Source organism: Hipposideros armiger, unplaced genomic scaffold, assembly GCF_001890085.2.
Source record: "Hipposideros armiger isolate ML-2016 unplaced genomic scaffold, ASM189008v1 scaffold_99, whole genome shotgun sequence".
Classification (NCBI taxonomy): domain Eukaryota; kingdom Metazoa; phylum Chordata; class Mammalia; order Chiroptera; family Hipposideridae; genus Hipposideros; species Hipposideros armiger.
In genome coordinates this window covers 440,052-460,810 of record NW_017731449.1, presented here as the reverse complement: position 1 = coordinate 460,810, position 20,759 = coordinate 440,052, and the positions used below count along the sequence as shown (strand labels likewise).

Below are 20,759 nucleotides of genomic sequence, written 5' to 3'. Positions count from 1 at the left end.
GCTACTGAGTTGGCCAGAAAGGGCATAAAGGATGCAAGAGAGAGTGAGCCTGTGAACCCTCAAATGTATTTTTTTTCCTATTATTTTTGGAGGGAAGCCGACAAAAACAGGAAGGGATCTGGAAAGTTGACAAAAATCATTATTCTCCACAAATTACTTTAACCTTGCCTAGGCAGTGACCTTCACACTACCACTGGCTTAATGGCATTTATTTCAACAGTAACTGATTTCACTATTACACAGAGATTCAGAGCACAAGATAATACAACTAAATCACTCTTGTAAATATTTAATATCATTGCCTTTCTTTTTTCCTTTTAACAAATCACTATTAACGCTGAGCACATAGCAGAAAACACATTTATTTATTCTATCCTGGAAAAAAAGCTTAGTACTCATGCATTTTATCCATCTAGTTCTCCAAATGACTTTGACACTTGAGAGCCCTCATGATCAAAACGGTCTGAAGGAAGGCTATTTTGCAACAATTTAGGAGCAGATTTTATGTCCTGATCAACCATCCCCCAAAGTTGCCTTATGGAAAGGCACTAAACTTAACCCACCAGACTCACAGCAAACCCTGAAAGGGAAAATATACTTTTAAAAGAAAACAAATGAATGATATTGGCTTAAAGATAATGCATTCTTACTTGAGAGAAAATGAATTTCTCCTTGTAGTTAAAAATAAAATGTAAATAAAATGACTATACTATTCTATAAAGGAAGAAAGGAAGTGGAAAAAAAGTATTAAGCAACAGTTTTTAAATTAGTCCCAAGTGAATTTCCTCAAATCCACTCTGTTATAAACTATCAACATGGGGCAGTAAAAAGATTAAAAAAAAAAAATGGGTGTAAAAGCAAGTCAACTGGTGTCACCATCTTACTTCAGCCGAGACAAAGCAGTCGACAGGGCAAGTCCAGAAGTGGTACATTATAAAATCCTGAAAGTCACAGCAACTTACCAACAACTCCAAAAGCTGGGGTTGGATCAGTTCTCAGGGCAGTCACGTTACTTAAGAGACCACCTTGTTTGCAATGCTCGCACTCTGATATCTCCAGAGCCTTTCTTACATGACACTATCGATACTAATCTCAGCCGCCTGTGGATGACCTATCACAAATGCTACTCCCGCAGTGAAGATGACCAAGGCAGCTTGATTGCGCCTTAGTGGCAACTTGGTGGGATGGGAAAGCAAATGACACTGGGAGTCAGAAAGTCTGGGCCCAGCCCGACATCACCATGAATTACCAGCACAGCGACAAACATACCACGTATGCCCTCTCAGCATGTGTTCTGTCATCCACAAAAGTATGACGGGATGGACTAAAGGAACTCTAACTTCCTTTGGGCTCTGAAATGATATGCATCTAAGATTTGGGGAAGCAAATCAACCTTTTTTTTTAGAAAGTAACTCTTGGTTCAATATTTTTGTTGTCTTCATGGCTCATATAGTTTCATCAAATAATATCAGGAGATCCCACAGCACTTTGTGCACACAAAAAGAGCAAACACATCCATCAAAGACCTAGAGAACAAACAGGTTTTATCAGGATGGCATTATTATTGTTATTATTATTATTATTATTATTATTATTATTACTATTATTATTGTGGGAGGCTCTAAAGGAAGAGGCCAATTGTTCCCTCTTGCAATAGAGGTGCCCAAAAACCTTCTGCTGAAACTCTAATGGGAGGCTCGGGGCTGTGGGTGATACTGAACTCTGCTAAGAGTTATTACCTCAACGATTCCTAGTGCCCATTCAACAAGTATTTACGGAGTGGTTTCCACTATGAAGCAGGCACTGTTACAAGCACTGGATATACCATGGTGAGCAACATGGATACCGCCCCTGATTTTGTGGTACTTACAGTCTCATGGACTACTAATTCCTTAATGTTGCATGATGCCACTTTAATTTACACAGCATTTTCATGTGTGAGATATCAATTACTACCCAGAACAGACCTCCCAAGTAGGGCAAAAAGATGGATCTAATTTGTTCGAAGTTCTCAGGCCTACGGTGATATTGATAAGATGTATTTATGATGATGAAAACAAATGTTTATTTATATTAGATCCAAGATCTAGCATAAGTTTTTTTGTATCCATTGTCTCAATGGTTCCTTCCAGCAGTCTGGGAAGTGGGTAGTATTACTGTTCCCAGTTTACTTATTAGGATAACAAGGCTTAACAAATGTCCACAGCTTGTAAGTGTCAGGCACTAACAGCAGTATGTAATCTGCCATGTTTTCTTCCCCAGCATCCTGAACTTCGCCTTCTGACATTTATCCTAGTACTGGTCTTATTCCACAGTGCTGACCCTGCATTACAATAATCACACCTGGATATCTGGTTCTCCAGGCTCAATTTGCACATGGATCAGTTAGTTTAGACCTGGGAACCTCACCCATAGCAATTTTGGCCACGGGCATTTGTAAATGCCCATTATTGGTCACTTGGGGAAATGAGGGAGAATACGGCTGGCTCAGCAAACTACCTCTCCATGGCCAGATGAACAGCCCCAGGCAAATAATCTACTACAAATGGATGAACGGCAGTCACTTCATACTGAGCAAACTGCACATAAACAGGACAAAGTCCTCAGCCTTGCAAAGTGAGAGCCCACAAAATCTTTAGCCGAGCCAATGATTTCTAAACAAAACACAAGTAATTCTTACCAGGAAGAAGTTACTTCACCTACATACTCACTGTCTGGAAAAAAAGAAGCTGTTGATAGCCAAATTCCCAGAGTGATAGAATGAATGACCTTAGATATACAGTGGAGAAATAACCACGGTGACAGTTGACCTGCTCGAAATTTCAAAGCAAATGACACTTAAAGTTCCTAGTACTTTTCTTATGCTGAGATCAGCTCTTCCTAGAGTTACACAGGCCGTTTTCAAAAGCACTGTTTATACACAGTATGTGGATATCCCTTTAAGTACTTAGGCAATACAAACTGGAAGTGTTTTAACAAGACTAGTGTCTTTAAAACTGCAATTTGTAACATCTGTGTTGCGCATATTACCAGGAAATAATAATTTTCCTATTGAAACTAACCCATCCTAAAAACTATTACTGATTGGTAATAAAATAATTGGTAATGAAACAGAAAATGTAGTGAAAAGGATTGACTGAAGCCAATCCAAATTCTAGACTTGGAAAATACTTTAGAATTATCTTGCCCAAAGTTTTTTAACTGAACACTAGTTTTAATTCTAGCTATTCTGATCCAAGATGGAAATTACAATAAAAAGGATTTCATGTCAAATAAATTTGGGTAACATTGGAAACTACATTTTCTTTCTTAGAGATTCATAATTTGCATTGTCATAACAAAGGCTCTGAGAAGTCCTACAGTAAAAAAAAATCCTGTTTAATTTTGTTTTAAACCTATGTTTTGAGAACTTATTTCCCCCAGTACAGTTTTTCTTGAAACATTATTAGCATTTACCAAATTTTTTCAGAAGATGGCACCTGGCTAAACATGCTATATAATATCAGATTCTGAAAGATGACAAAACTTCTCTAAATTCACACTCACTTATATTTTTCCTTGGGGCTATTTTGAAACCGGATGATACATTAGTTTTAAAGAAACATAACATTTAAAACATCTCCAGTTCCTCTAGACTTACACAATAGGCAAATTGTTAGGATTTGAGTTAGTTCCACAGTCCTCCCATCAACTGCATAACACACAAATCACTACAGATATGATATTGGACTACAAAACTCACACTCTCAACTTCACGTTCAGAGATATCACCAATAATTGGAAAATGTGTTTTTCCAATGCATATTTTAAGCCATTTAGCAATTCTTAACAGCAACATGAAGGAGCAACTGATCACAGTAACACACTAAATTCAGTTTAAATGTTTCAAGAAAATGGGTCAAGAGATTTTCCTACCTTTGTTTGTTGTCTGATACACATTTTATTTTGTTTTGGGAGAAGTGTAACACACACACGTATTTGAGTTTTTCAATTTATTTTTGGATAGTATCAAGCCAAAGTAGTGATTCTCATTTCAATAACGGATCTGCAGGCATTTGCAAGGCACATTCATTAGCTTATCTTTAAGTAAATATTTTGATTGTCAGGCAGCTAATTGCAAACAAGGTTCTTTTCCAAACACTCACTCCTGATGCATCCAAGCCCACTTGCACATCATTCATTTAATAATCTGTGTCTGTGCTAAAATATAAAATCATCCTCAGGAAGTCAAGGTACAGAAAAAAAGCATGTTTTACAGGCTTTCTCTTAGAAGGGCTCCAGAGCATGTGGGACCTGTTTCTCTTTCAGAACGCTGGTCTTCACTGTCCTCATTACCATAAAGCCAAGGAAATGAGCCATTACACACCATCATCCCTGCTAACCGCTATTATAGAAAATCACACACTCACACAACAGCATTAATTGTCAGAATTAGCAACCATTTCAAAGGCAGCTGTTCTTTCACTCTTAAATAGGCTCCAAATTTCAGATCTTCTCCCTGTATTGATCTATTGTTTTTACACACACACACACACACACACACACACACACACACACACACACACAATGGATCCTTAGCCAAATTTTTAAATTCAAAAAAATCCAAGAAAATATTGTTTATTAAGCAACATTTTCCACCCCAATACTTGCGAGCATTTTTACAGTTGGCTGGAAAGCTTCCAACCTGCACAGAAGCACTTGTCACAGCTCCAGGTGAAAAGGGCTCTGCTTATTGTGGCATGGGGGGGAAAAAAAGAGCAGTATCTCTTTAAGAGTCAACAGTAAATTAACTTGCCCAAAAGAGTGAAATAATTAGCAGTTAGTAGCTTATTAAAAGGATGGCAAAGGCCAAGCTGCCATCTGGGATCTCCAGTTTCTTGTGATTGTTATTATGTCAAGATGTGGAAGTTGCATTAGCTTTCATGTCACCGCGCCTGCCCTTACTTTACATGTAAATTTTAATGAAAGATGCGGCACTTTTAAAATCAGACATCCATCAAAAAGTGTTATTAGTCTGGCTTTTTACAAAGCATATGGTCTTTTCTACCTCTGCTGTTCTACTTGCCACTAAATGCCTTAGGGGAAAAAAAAATAGAGAAAAACCCAATAATATCAATTAGATATTCTCTTTGTGCAGAGGAAAACCTGAGCATCATCAAAAACAGGGCCAGGTTACACCCCACCAAAGGGCAACACTTTTGCCTCTATTTACACACAGTGAAAACCACAATGCTTCCTTCTCACAAAATTAATCCCACTTAATGAAAATTAAAGCAATCTAGAGCCTGCCTGCTGATTACTACATGGATACACACAGTTGTGGAGGGAGTGTGAATAAATGTATTTATTAAAAATAAACGCCAGAAAGTGGCATGACAGAACCGTGTGGAGGTGATGGATACACTGTATCTCAATCTGGATGGTATTCAAATGAGGGTATATCGGTTAAAAAATATTTAAGCTATACACTTAAGAGTGTGGATTTTATATACTTTACATGATGTGCACTATCCCTCAATAAAGATAAACATAAACATAAATGTACACATACATGAAAAATTCCCTGCGTGTTCACACACAATGCATATTCTCTTGCCTGATTCTGAGAATTTCAAGAGTGGGTGATTTGACTAGCTGAATTATTACCTGACAGTTTCTCTTTAAAATAAATTAATAAAATTAATTTTAAAACTGCATAAATATTAATAAGTTGAAAACAATGTATCTAAGGCTTTAGGAGGAGAACTGGTTGTTACCTTTGAAAGCCATTTTCAAACTCCTGTGAACTGCCAGCAAGGCATTAGAGGGTGGGTGCCTCTCTGCTCAGTCAGCCCTGGGTCCTGAACACCTAGCTAGCACTTGTCCAGACACATCTGAGACTCGGTCAATATTTGCTGAATGCCAAATAGACATTGCTTTCAAATGTTAAAGCTGACAATCGGCTAAATTCAGGTGCATATCATTTGGATTATTTTCAGTACTACAGATGGAAGCCACATGTGAGAACATATTCAACCAGTATAAACCTATTAATATGAGTATGTATTTGGAGAAACTGTAACTATACCCAGATACATATACCCTGCCCTGCACACCTGAGAAACAGACTGTGATGTACACAAGCCTAAGCACAAAAGGAGACGCACTTTGCTTGTTCTCTTATTTTTTTCACCACACTTCTGTTTTGAATTCTTTATAAATTAGAAAATAAGGTTTAATTCAAAACATCCTCTAATGTTAACAAACTTGGCTTGATAAGCAAAAGTCTGTACAAGTAGATCACTAATAACCTTCAAGGAGAAAGCATTTATGACATATATATTTATGACATATATATATGACATATATGTGTGTATATATATATATGACATATATATACATGTATATATATATATAATATATATATATATGTGTATATATTGGGTTGTCGGAAAAGTCATGATGTATTTTTTCTATGTTTTTTGTTGCAAAAATGTGTCATGACTTTTCCTACAACCATATATATATACACATATATATTATATATCATATATATACAGAGAGTGCCAAAATAATGTATACACATTTTAAGAAAGGAAAAAAACGGTATTAAAATTGTAATACTCAATATACACTGATAACAAAAGATGAATACAAGTCACATTTGTCTTCTGCAATTACGAGAGGTGCTCAAAGTGGTTACCATCTGTGTAATTTTAATAGTTTTTTCCTTTCTTAAAACACGTATACATTCTTTTGGAACTCCCGGTATATATCGATATATATATATGTATATATATCAGGAGTTCCAAAAGAATGTACACACGTTTTCAGAGATGTTATCTATGCTCAAGCAGTAGTTCACCATAATCAGAAGTGTCTGGACACTGAGGGTAACCACTTTGAGCACCTCTTGTAATTGCAGAAGTCAAAAGTGACTTGTGTTCATCTTTTGTTATCGGTATGTATTGAGTATTACAATTAATACAGTTTTTTTCTTTCTCAAAATGTGTATACATTTTTTGGCATCCTCTGTATATGATATATATTATATATATGAGAGAGAGAGAAAGAGAGAGAGACAGAGAGATACACACAAACATAAAATCTGTGCATAATCAATAAATCCAAATTGATAAATATAGCGCTTAGAAATCTGAGAAATATTTCCTTTATGTGTTGTCAATTAGAATTTAATTGAAACATGAAACATCCCATTGATCATAGTACATTTTACTAAATCTACTGTTCACATTTACACATTTTTAAAAATGCTCCCAGAAACAACTGTTCTAAAAATATCTTTGGTATTCAATAAAAATTTCTAAACAAGGAAAGGAAAAAAAACACTTTTCATATTTTTAAAGCACCATTTTAAAGACATCACTGTCACAAAACAGTTGCTAAAATCAGGCAATTACACTTTTTATGTTTAAAATAAATCTATTTTCCCCCTGCAGACTTTCAAAACATTAGAAGGGAAAAAAACGAAACATGGAAAACAGGCTTTTTTTAAAAACAAAGTGATTTTATTCATTGTCAAGAGGACAAATCAGTGGTGGATGAGAAACAGATGAGGCAAGAGATGGAACTATAATATTGCTCCTATTTTATTATAATTAGATATTTATAGAGCACAGATGAGTTTATTTTCATAATTACTAGCTGACATTGCCTTTACTAATTTGCATAAACAGTTGGCTATCAAAGCAGTAACTTATTTGCAGGGCTCTTGAGTCCTAGCAGGGACAAGAGGGGGCTCAACTCCTCAAATCAGCTTTCTTAATGTCATTACTAGCAAAATACGATCTACATGAAATCATGTTCAAGTTCATGTAGCTTGATTATCTCTTTCCAGTTTGGCCAGTGTTAATTATAATAGCTCAGCATTGGAAGGCCAATGGTCACATCTACATGGGAAAAAACACATGCACACAGACAGAAGGATGCCACGATCTGACATTTTTATAAAATCCACTTCCGGTTTTATCTTGAGGGTCTGGTGACACCAGACATGCATTCTTGCATGGCAGCAATCAGCTAGAGCGGGCTGGAGGCTGCTGCCTTTGACAGGGTTTCTGCTCTCGTTTGCCACAGTCCCCACCACCCCCTATTATCTATCTTACACTAGGACTTTTTTTAGCATGGGATCTGCTCCTTGATGATACCTATCAGGCCCCTGTAGGCATATGATTCTGTAACACTTACTCCAAGTTCAGTTTCAAGGGAAAGTACTTAGTAACCTCACCAGAATGGGCAATCCCCAATTTAACAAGGAAAGGGGGATAGAGGCCAAAACACACTCTAAACATTTAAACACAGGCTGTCAAAATCAGGTCAAAAACGCTGACCGAGGCTGGTTGCTGAATAACTCCTTCGGTCAGCCACTTCTATTATAGGTAAAGAAAGCCGCATTTGCTTTTGGCTCAACGCAACCCAGTGGTCTCCTGAATCTGGTGGTTATCGTTATAGCCTAAACATCCTGCTCAGTTTTCTGGATTTAACTTCACAGTCACTTCCACTACAAGTTTACTGCTTCACCACTCAGTTTTAAAGAATGACAAAATTTGAGGCACTCTTTTCTTCGACAAACTCCTAAGAATAAATCCAAAGACCTTTCCCACTTTTATTCTGTTGTAATTTATGACGATTTCCCCCTGTCACTTGTACACACAGGGTCAAGAGAAGGCCTGGGTGAGGCGAGAAATGGAGCCAGAACATCTGGCCTTACTCCAGGACCCACTGGGACTCCTTTGCTCAGTTGATGGGGGCAGTGAGGGTAGTGATAAGGGGCAGAGGTTGGTGCACAACTCTGGACAAAGTGCTAAGCTAAGTGCAGTGTGGGTGAGAGAGATGGCCAAAACCCAGCCTCTGCCCTTTAAGGAGGGGGTGAGGGGTGTTGACTGAAACACATGAGTAAATCTGATTAAAGACAGCTTGGCATAGGTACTTTATACAAAAGCACAAAGTCTGGTGGACCTTGGAGGCTTGGACCTTAAAGGATACTAACGGGAAGAAGGACATTCAAGAGAGAGGGTAGAGCTTGAGCAAAAGACAAAAGTCAGGAAACCATCATGCGGATTCAGGCAGAGTGGTTGACTTAAGGTGACTGGGGCACTGGCAGGGGAAACGGTGCTGAGTGGGCATGATATTGTAGAAAATAAAGCTGAGAAGGCACGTTGACAATTATGCAATGAGAATCCATCAAAAGCTTTTGAACAGCTGAGCTACATGATCCGATTTCCTTTTAATTTTGCTTTATTTTCACTTTTAGGAAGATGACTGACAGCAGGATAAGGATTAGAGATTTTTGAGTCCCTTCCACATGCAACCTACAATGCTAGATACATCTGGACATCAACAAATAAATATGTTTGTCGTCTTCTTGCAATCTAGTAGAGGGGAGTGGCCCAATTCCCAACTAACTTTAATATAAGATACACGGAGAGCTCATCTCAGAACGGAGCATTCAAGGACAGCACCAGCTCGGAAATGAAGTCCATGTATGATTGCATTGGACAGAAAAAGGGGAGAAGGGGCTGTTAGAGGAGAGAGAAGCAGGATAAGAAAAGCTAGTACACAAGGAAAAGTCCAGTAAGGTTATCTGGTATCTTATTTGGCAGCGATTTTGCACCTAAGATGAAGAGGAGAGAAGGTTATAGGTAAACAGGGCCATATTAGAGACAACTTTGCAGTTGAGATAGCTAATTCCACACTCCAAAGGGTGGACAGCAGAGCTTCAATAGCTCTCAGTTGTTGGACAGACCGGAAGGGAAGAGAGGCAGGAGGCTAATCAGGCTAGGGCAATAATCTAACAAGGGCTAACTGGGAACCCAACTGCAGTGCTAACAGAAGAGATGCAGGAGACGCTCACAAGGAGAATCTCAACATCTCTCAACTGATCGCCAGGGAACAGGAAAGTTCCAGAGGGACAAGGATAGAGAGCAATTCCCAGGTTTCAGTTCAGGTGAGCAGCAGGACAGGGGCACCACTTACAAAAAACTAAGGAAGCTGGTTTGTGGCCAGATGGTGAGAAGGTTGACTTTAGATATGCTGAGGTGACTGTATTGGTGGGACATGTATATAGACATGTGTCACCAAGAATGCAAAGTGGCAGGCTGGAACTTGAGATAGGTCAGTGCCAGGGAGGTAGCCGAGAGGCATACAGGGAGGTCATCCTTGGATCCAAGGGGCAGTATAGTGTCATGGGTAGGGACTCAGATTCTGGGTGTCATTTCCACTCTTCAGCCGTCCGACTTCAGTTATTAAACTCTCTCAGCTTTGTTCTACTTAACCATAAAGCAAGGCTAACGCCATCACCTACCTCATGAAACCGCTGTGAGGATTCAGTGTGATAAGGCATATAAAGCACGTGGCACAATGAATGGCACTTAGGAAGCAATCAGTGTTAGCAGTAGCAACCAGAGAAGGAAAATCAGATACCCACGTGCAAAACCTAAAACCACTAAAAGCATCTATTTTATGGGATGTTTTAGGTGATTAGGGAAAAAAAGGAGAGAGACGGGGAGGGGGGATAAGGAAGGGACACTGACTGTAGTGTATTCTCATAGAAACGAATGGGAGGAGGGACAGGTGACACAGTGCCACATGCTTCAGAAAGGTTGAGTCCTGGGCAAAGATTGGTGGCTTTGCCTATGAAGAGATCGCTGGCAGCCTCTGGTTGAGTAGAGTAAGTCAAGAGGTGGAGAATACAGCCCGATGTACCCTTTCAATCGTTATTCCTCTCCTTCATCCCTCTTTCCTACCTCCTTTTAAAAGGTACCAAGCTCAAAATGGGGTAAGGGTCCCCATGACAGATTTCTGAAAATGAACCCACCCATGATTAGCATACAAAGAATAGGCAATTAACCAACCCCAAAACCAAAAGGCTGAGCTGCTTCCAAGGTCACCACACGTAACATTGAAAAACTTCAGAAAAGCACATGAAACTCAAGTGAGACTAGCTAGCTCACAGACGAGTCATCACATCGGCATTTTCAATAACTTGTCAGCCCCTCTTTCTTTAACATCCTCACTCCAGAATTCACATTTCCTACTTCTGTCATTAGCCGATCTTGGCAGGAAGCAACGGCACACAGCTTCACAGAGGTGGGGGCTAGGGAGTCGGGGAGGCGGAGGGGAGAACCGGATACATATTTATGATTTATCAATTAACCTCTCCCTTCACTCCTGAACAGCTAATCCAATTTAGCTGGCGAGCCAGGTTTTCCGGGCTCAGGTCTCTGACAGCTTTGATTAGGAATGCATGAGTGAGCTGTGCTACCCAAAGGTGTGAGGCACTGAAAGGCATGTCAGAGCATTGGAGCAAGCCCGCCCACTCAGCGCAGCTCCTTTCCCAGCCTACCTGGCAAAAGGTTGACTTGGTAAGTGAAAATCAAGTGTTATCTCTTTCTCCACTTTCACCTTACGATGTAATGCACTGCCATTCCTATGTTCTTCCACACCCCCAATCCTACCATCCTGAGCCCATCACCCCCCAGTCAGAAAATTTCCACTCCCCAAAAGACCGGCAAAAAATAAATACCCCGCAAAGTTCACATAAAATAAAATTTCGAGCAATTTTCCAATCCCCTTCCCTTCCTTATATATCACTGTTCCCTCACTGATGTGAGGGAATGGTTATTCCCAAGTAATAGAAACATTGCTGCATCTTTTCACATCTCTCTTGTTCCCTCAATAAATGTATCAGGAGGGATTCTCAGGATATCCTGCAGTAAGTAAAAGATATCTTCCCCACACTGCATAATCACTTTCAGAGTCCCCCATTCCTGCCAGAAACAGCATATCATAATGGATAAGGCTCATCCTGGATTTAGTGGGAGGTGGGCAAACTCGGAACCATCCCCAACCATCAAACATGAGATGCATTGAAGGGAAACGATAGTGTTGGCTTTTTATTTGTTTTTTTAGTTGTTGTTAAAAGCACTAAGTTACAATCTGGACTCTATTCATAAGAATCAACAATTCCCCTTGGATACGTGAGTATTTCAAAAGGCAGATCGACAGTTATAATGATAAAAAGAAAATCATCTCTACCTTTACTTCTACCTACAGAAATGAAGTGGAAGGTCCAATTAAGTAGAGGAAGCATGGTGTCCACCATGGAGGCGGTGAGAGAGAGAGAGAGAGAGGGAGAGAGAGAGAGAAGGGAGAGTAAAACATCAGCACACTGCAGACGCACACAGGAATGTAACACACATAAAAACCCACAACAGTAACGTAACAGCACTACAAGTACAATATCTTGAGAATGCAGCACAAAACAAAGACACAATGCAAAGCGTAAACCAGCCATAAAGCAGCGAAGCTGCTTCCATCAGCTTCATGTTGAAGCGTTTCCCCATGAGTTTCCTCTGTCCCCACCTTAAAAACATGACCAAGTCCACATGCAAACGCACTGCACAGACACATGTATGCAACACTACACACACTTACCCAATCTCAAACTGGTCAGGGAAAGTCTCCGAGAAGCTAGGTTCTCTTGTATTTTCCCAACGTTTATATGAGTCATGAGGACCAAGAGTGTAACATACATGGGTAGGTGGTGCACATACAACATACAGAAGTATTTCCACACGTGTTTATGTACATCAAAACCAAAATCTGTACATTCGGTGAAAACCAGATAGAAATCTCTTTATTTCGTGGTGAAGGAATAAGGAGAAGGAAAGCAGTATTGGTGGAAAGTAGAGTTATTATTTTTTTTTTTAGGTAATCATCACAAGGGCAAGAACAGAAAAGGCCTGGGAAACGGAAAAACAGGAGAGGGGGAGGAATGCCGTTAAAGGACCTTCTTAAAAACAGATTAAACTGCAAGTTGCAACCTCAAAGCTTAGTGGCACTGACCACCCAGAAGAATTCTGCAACCTTTCTTGGTAACCTCTTAGAAACCTAAAGAGGAATTCACCATATTCATGTCTGTCACTATTTTGTTGCCTAAAGGCTCTTTTTCTAGAACAGGGGTCGACGCAAACTGCGCTCACGAGCCACATGCGGCTCTTTGGGCTCGTACATGTGGCTCTGAAGTAAAATTGAAAATGAAAATAAAACTATCATAGTTACATTTATAAAATTCTTAAAGGATATTATTCATGTAATGGTGATTTCATTTGTTTTATGGCTCTCGAATAATTTTTAAATTGTTGTGAGGGACAGGATTGGCTCTTCCGTCTCAAAAGTTTGCCGACCCCTGTTCTAGAAGACACCTGACTTAACCCCCAGAGTGTGTGTACATGGGTGGGTCTGAGTTCTCTACCCACGTACACATCAATCAATCCGGGTGCCCAAGAGAAGTCGAGTAGTGGGTGGAAAAGTGGGCAAGGTATACAATCGAGGTTCTCCACTTGCTTTTCGTACCCTCGGTGAGATCTAGCCTCCCAAAATACCTGTGCTGCATTAGTGGGTCTAAAATAAACCTAAATGAAATTAAAGAAGTCCCCACCAGCCTATCCTATCTGCCTGGGCTCCAGCCTATGACATCAGCCATGTGATGCACCCAGACCTGCAAGCCACTCTAAAAGCTGGGAGGAGTCCTGGAGGGCAGCAGGGAGCACAGGTGAGAGAATGTAGAAGGGGGTCTCCTCATCAGGACTCTGAAGGCCTAAACAAGTGTAACTTATTGTCACAGTTGGGCCACCGAATCCCAGCAATTCATAGAGCTCGGGTCCTCCCACTTCGTAGAATTATGCTTAATTCTGTCAAACTACCTGGACACGAGGTTGACATCAGAGCATCCCCCACTCATATCCACTTCATAGTCACCTGCTGTTGGCAGATAACTTCGCCTGGTAGGCAGATAGTTTCACCGACAAGAAGAACGGTGAGGCTTCATCCCAGCCTCTTCCAAAGCTCCGTCTAACACTGGACCACTCGCCTGATCTCCTCCCTCCAGCTCTGTTCGTGGATGTCTGCTCTAGACCAGACTGTGTCGCCACTGAAATGTCTGGAGCCTGAAGCGTGGATCTTGGCTCAGGTGGAGCGGATACACTTCTATTAGAAAAATGTGCTTCCTCCTTCCCTGCCTTATCAAGTCAGGATGCCCTCAACTGCCCAACTGTGCACAGCTCCGTGGATGCGATAAACAAACGTCTCTCAGTCCCAGGTGGTTCCTTGACCTGATCAGTCTTCCCCTTTGTGGCTACACTGTCTGAGGGATGCCATATAAGGGGGCAGTGGGCGGGGCCTTCAGTGCTGCCCCCACCCTCCTCCAAAGAACAAGAAAAACAGGAGAATGAGGAAGCACCTCTCCTTCCCTGGTTTTTTTTTTTTTTTGGTTTCTTCCAAAGAGGCACTGAATCCCCCGTGTATTTGGAAAAGACACAAACAAGAGAAACTAAAGTACAGTCTTTTGATGTGAGGGCAAGGCAGGCAGACCAATCTTGCAATCCCCCCAAGGCTCAGAAGGAACACAATAGTAGCAATTGGACAGCAAAGGAAAAGACAATTTTAAGTAGGCTTACTTCTCAAATCCTGATTTAGGCTGATAATGTGGAAAATTTTTATTTAGGAGAAAAAGGCTTCATTCACAGCCCACCCTGTGCTTCGCTGAGCTGAATTTCCTGCACAGTTCATTCCCTGCATATTTGAATATTTTAGGTTGCAGATGCTGAATTTACAGATCTTTATATGCAGCTTTCTTCAGGGTGTATAATGAGTTAGAATCCTGCCATGAGGACATTAGCATGTTCTCTTGGTGGTTTTGCTTTTATACAAAGCTGAACACAGTCAACCCCCAAGGGCTTCCTTTCACCTTGAGGGGCTGAAAGTCATTACAATGGGCAGTGGGATGGAGGGCGAGGCAAAAAACAAACCTTTACTTTGAGCGAAATTCAGGGGGAAGCCCAGCTCCTCTCCCCCAACCCCAGGCCCCAGCATGGGGTGCAGGGAGGAGCAGGAGGAAGTTAACCGCTCTGTTGCTCTGAAATTAGCTTCATTCACCCCCATTATCACCCCGTCATGCCTTGTTTCATGCTTCCCTCTTGGAGGCAGCCCGGCAGGGCCAGCACCCTGATGACAAATGGTGGTGCAGAATGGAGAAGCCAAGGGGGTGATGGGGGTGGGAAACCACGATGCATCAGGAAAGGTGTCCCCCACTGCAGGGTGGCCCTGCTGCCAGCCTGGTCCACAACATGAGGGACAGGCAGCAAATGGCCTGCCGACGACGATGAGGCTCTGAGCAACCAGCCAGAGGCACGAAGGCAAGCAATTCGGGCAGCTGTAGCACCACGAGCAAAAAGCACCTACCTTGTTCACTCATCATGAGGTGGGAGAGGCCTTGAGGAAGGAAAAGACAGGGGAAGGGGAGGAGGAGATGGGAAGGAGACGGAAAAAGAAAGAAGACAAAGTTAAAATTCTGAATGCAGTGCAATCTTCTCTTAATTCTTGAGTGGAAGGAGGGGTGGCAGGGGCACGCGTGCGCGTGCGCACGCGCGCGCGCGCGCACACACACACACACACACACACACACACACACACACACTGGGGAGCATGCAACAGCACTGAAAGGCCCAGCTCTCCAGTCGACACAGTATTTTTTGTTTGCTTAACTGCCCCCGGCCTTATCATGAGAACTTTCCTTCCACTGTTGTTCTGTGCCACAGGTAGGATTGGAGACAAAGCTACTAAAGATTAGTAGGTCCCTTGGGAAAAAGACTCAAGATGCCAGGCGAAATAGGTTTCTTTCTTTCTTTCAAATTACTTTTAATAGTAATACATGGTCACTGTAGTAACTTCGGAAAATTCAGAAAAAAGAAAACAACTGAGTTGTAATCTCACCATCCAGATATTACCATCCAACTTTTGTGTTGTTGTGGTTCTAGATGCAATATTCTTTTCTACAAAAACTGATTGATACTGAACACACTGAATGAGTGCCTGCTTGCACGAGCTGCATAGACAACTTGAAACTATTTCCACTACCACTCACATCTTAGCCCAGTGATAACACCACCCCTTCCCTTTACTGCTTTTCCACCACCATCTTTTCCTAGAACATCCCTCACCTTTAATCAGGGAGTCCTAGCCCAGCACTGAGTGGATTAAAGAAGGTGAGATGGATGTGTGTGTGTGTGCGCGTGCGCGCACACACACACACACACACACACACATATTCAGACTCCTAATACACAAACAGCACAACCTCTGGCTATGTTCTTCTGGAAGTCAAGCAACGTTATTAAGAGCTCATTACTTCCAGGGAAACATAAGTCCTGATAAATCTATTAAAAGAAAAGATTTCCAACCAGTAACAAACTATGCCAGTTACTTGCTCTTCCATTGCTTTTATTGCTACTGGGGGTATTTGACAAAATCCAGATCATGCTGGAGAACCTTTACCCAGAGTGAAATTTAGGGATATAGGGGATTAATAAAGGAGAAAAATCTCTAAAGTATGGAAATCTCTAAATGTTTTTGGAGATTACTAGAGATTTAGAAAAGTAATCAGAGGCAAAATATGGGTCAAGCAACTGACTTTTAAAAGATCAGTGATATATTAAATACATAGATACATGTGCCATAAATGTCATAAAGTCTATTTTTTAAACAAATTTCATTAAACTATAATCATATTTTAAATGTGCATTTCTGGCCTTCGTTCCTCAAGGCCTAGAATTAATACTCATGGAGGACTGGAATCATGCCAAAGTAAGTCATTCTCATGATTTGCTTTGTTAAAAGAAATAATTTTTGGTCTTTTCTTGGAAGGGGATAGTAGAGAAAGAGAAAAATGGGCCACAGATTTGGCTGAGAGAGACTTCGGCAGAAGTAACTATTTCAAAAATGCCAGGTATTTCTGGACCAAACCATAGCATTCAGCATCCAGATCAAAAGCACTAAGAGCGGGGGTCTGGGACAAGCAGGTGGGGTATGTGAGAAGCTAAACGGGAAGAGAACACATGTGTGAATTCAGCAGGTAACTATACACAGGAGGGTTGGTTGCAAGTGCTAAGAAATGAGAATAAGGGGCCGGCCGAATGGCTCAGTTGGTTAAGAGCGCAAGCTCTGAGCAACTGGGTCACCGGTTCGATTCCCACATGGGCCAGTGATGCTGCACCTGAGCTGAGCTGCCGCTGAGCTGCCAACAGGTGGCAGGATGGCTCAGCTGGTGCGAGCACGTGCTCCTCACAGCAAGGTTCCCGGTTCAACTCCCACATGGGATGGCGGGCTATGCCCACCCGCAACTAAAATTGAACACGGCACCTTGAGCTGAGCTGCCGACGGGCGGCCGGATGGTGACTGGACTTGGGGCCGAGCTAGCTGCACCCTCCACAACTAAGATTGAAGGACAGCAACTTGACTGTTCCCCTTCCCCAATTCCCCAATAAAATCTTAAAAAAAAAAGAAATGAGAATAAGGAAGACCCAAGGAGATACCTAAGAGTAAAACAGAGTGTTAAAAATGGAAGGATGCTAATACTGTATTATATACTGCAAAGTTGCTAAGAGAGTAGATTTGAAAAGTTCTCACCATAAAAAAAGAAATTGTAATTATTGGATGGGATGGAGGTGTTAGCTATTGCTATGATGGCAATCATTTTGCAATACATAAATGTGTGAAATCAACACATTGTACACCTTATACTAATCCACCTTATAGAGGTGGATTGGTCTTTATCTGACCCAAATAGATATTTCAAAAATTTACCAAATTGGGACATCTGAGTAGCTCACTGGTTAAGAATTGGCTTGAGAGCATGAGCTCTGAGCAGCAGGGCCTCCGGTTCGGATCCCACATGGGCCAGTGACGCTGCGCCCTCTACAGCTAAGATGGTGAACAACAGCTCGACCTGGAGCTGGGCTGCCATGAGTCGCTGGTAATGGCGTAGGCTGCAGTGGGCTGCCGTAAGCTACCATGAGTGGCCAGCAGCCAGCATGAGTGGCCAGCAGCCAGCGTGAGCCGCCAACCAATGGCTGGCAACCGACCTGCCTCAGCCAGGAAGAGCGTAATGATCACAATACCAACATGGGCCAGTGAAGCGACGTCCTCCACAACTAGACTGAAGAACAAAAGGACAGCAACTTGTCTGTTCCCCTTCCTCAATTCCCCAATGCTGATCCCTCCCCCAATTCCCCAATAAAATCTTAAAAAAAAAAAAAATTTACCAAATGAAAAGCAGGACACTTGGTAGTCAGGAGGTATTCAAAGCCCTGAAGAAGGCTTTCCACTTGGGCCCCATGTATGTGCTCCACGTGCTCCTCTAAAGCAGTATTTCCTGCTGAAATTTCACTCACCACCTACATGAACCACCTGGATGCTTATGAACAGGGAAGACCCTGGACCTCACCCCACACCTAATGAATGAGAAACTTGGGAAGGAGTTTGGGAAAAGGTCTGCATTTTAAACAAGTTGCCCAAGTGATTCCCCTGCTCACTAGAACTTGAGAGCTACCCCTTAAGAGTGGCATATAAATCAAATTTTGGTAAATTAAATTGTACGAATAATACAGTAAGAGGTATTGGATATTTAATGGAATGCTGCAGTGTAAAAGGGAGAATCCTTTTAAAATGCAAATAACCCACCACCTGTGTCTTTAAAATTCAAATATGTACTTAGCAGGTTTCATTAAGCTACATATGTAGGTGCAGTATTACAACTCACATAAAATGCCCATATTCTTCAACTTGTAAAAATCTTAACTAGAAATCTTAGGCCAGGAATGCAGACCTGGGGGTCCTGATGTCAAAACCGGTTTTGCAGGCACTAAAGCTAAAGGGACATGAACCAGTATAACAGGATACAGCTGGAAGGAGGGAAGAAACTGTGTAACCATAATATAGTCTGAGTTTTATTTTGCTTCCTGAGAAGAGAATTGTATTCCACTTTCAACAGCTTTTATTAGGATCTTCCCTTGTACAAACCTATCCTCATAGCTTGCAGAATTAAAAACTGGAAACCAAGAATTTCATGGTGTCCTGGTGTATTCTGAAATTTCGTTTCTCCCTCTTCCACCCAAGTCACTACTTGCTACCAATAATCCTAGGCTCCCCAAAAGTGAATGCACAAAACAAGAAGCAAGCAACCAAAAGATTCAAGTACCTACTATATGCAAAGACTGGATAAAGTAGTGGGGATATAAGCTAGGTACATGGTCACTAACCTCTAGGCCTGTAGCATAGCTAGGAAGGTATGTGTGTTTACATTGACACAAACACTTAGATATACTGGTACCTGACGGTAAAGTCTAAGGGTTAAGATCAAGGACTTCAGAGCCAAGTTTGAATCCCAACTTTGTTGGTTTTTAGCTTTTGACTTTAGGAAAGTCGCTAAGCATCTCTGTGCCCTGACCTCCCTATCTGTAAAATTTGAATAATGCCAAATTCATAGGTTGTTTTGAGAATTAAATAAATGAATATATGTAAAGCTGTGCCTGCACGTGGTAAGGGCTATATAAGGGCTATTGTTTATTTTTATTATGCTATAAAAATACACTAATGTGTGAGGCCACACTTAGCATAGTGCCTGACACACAGTAGGTGCTTAGTATGTGTTTGGTGATTGAATGAGAAATGAACAAATGGTTAATTGTTAAGTGTCAAATGACGAATTCAGACAATAAGGACAACAGGACAGTGAGGAGGGCCCTGAATGCACAGAAAAGGTTTCTGGAGGAAAGTAAAATTTGTAATAGGCCTTGAAAGATGGTTTAGAATATAGATAGAAAGGAAACGTTCCAGGGAGCACCACTACTTCCCGAAACCACAAAATGTATTTGCAAGGACTTTCCTGTTCAACTTCCCAGAAGCACATAGGACACAGCGAGACACGTGGCAGGTATGAACACATATAAATAGTTCACATCAGAGAGAAGTGAAAGGTGATCTTAAGGATCAAAGGATGGAGCCATTGTATGGAGGCCTTGAGTTTCCAGGCTATGGAAAAGGGACTTGATCTTGCAGCTAACGGGAGACACTGAGGGTTCATGAGCAGGAGGATGACGCAGGGAAAATGATGTCGGGAAAGGTTGCTTTGGCAATGGTGTGGACAGGATGGATTACAGGGAAAAGAGACGGAGGCAGAAAGATTGGTCATAAACAAAGGGCCCAAATGAATACCATGGCAGAGGGAAGAAAAAGGGGAAAAAAGTATTCAACTGGCTTTGGGTGACCGATGAGACGCTGCAGGGGAGGAGAGGATGGAAGGCTGAGTGAAGCATTGTCAGAAATACGAAGGTGGGATGGGCCTGGGAAATGGATTTGGAGTGAGGTCAATAATGAGCTCAATTTCAGGCACGATGAGTTGAAGAAACAGAAGAATCGCTCAAGTAAAAATGTCTAGGGTGCATTTAACAAGGTAGGACTGAGGTCTACAAGCAAGTCGGGGCCATACAAGGGTGTATCACGTCCCCTTCATGGAAAACAGGTCTGTGCCCATGTAAGTAAATAAATCTTCAAAGAAAAAGTGGCTGGAACACTGGGTCTTAACCTAGAAGAGCTGGGGACTGGGGAGGGGAATAGTAAGATACCCTAGAGGTTCTTTTTTTATTTTCAAGCATCTTTAACCTTAAACTAAAATTTTACATTAAAAAAAAAAAGGAACTATTTAGCTTTCCAATATAGATACAGAAAATAATGCTCACAAAAACCTTAATGGAGAAGGATATAATTAGTAAGGAAGGAAAAGGAATCTAGGCTGGGTGTGTGGTTGATGAGGAAGGGGCAAAAATGAAAACAGGCATTCTTGTCAACTCAGAAACAGAGGGTCCAAGTACACATCAGCAGCGACCCCTCTGCCACGTGCCGGCCCTAGGGCCAGCACCCTG

At 41.4% G+C, this 20,759-nt stretch overlaps 1 protein-coding gene across 25 annotated transcripts in view; it reads right to left on the bottom strand.

Annotated features, from left to right (window-relative positions):
* NRXN3 (neurexin 3) overlaps positions 1-20,759 on the bottom strand; it is a 1,587,373-nt gene that overhangs the window by 1,454,892 nt on the left and 111,722 nt on the right. For 18 of the 25 annotated variants that reach the window (XM_019646240.1, XM_019646221.1, XM_019646235.1 and 15 more), the window contains exons 4-5: positions 15,244-15,273; positions 12,037-12,048 (exon numbers count right to left, since the gene is read on the bottom strand). In XM_019646240.1, the coding sequence (XP_019501785.1) occupies positions 12,037-12,048; positions 15,244-15,273 (42 nt within the window). The remainder of the gene's footprint in view (positions 1-12,036; positions 12,049-15,243; positions 15,274-20,759) is intronic. The other 7 variants (XM_019646239.1, XM_019646222.1, XM_019646227.1 and 4 more) reach the window with 1 other exon arrangement.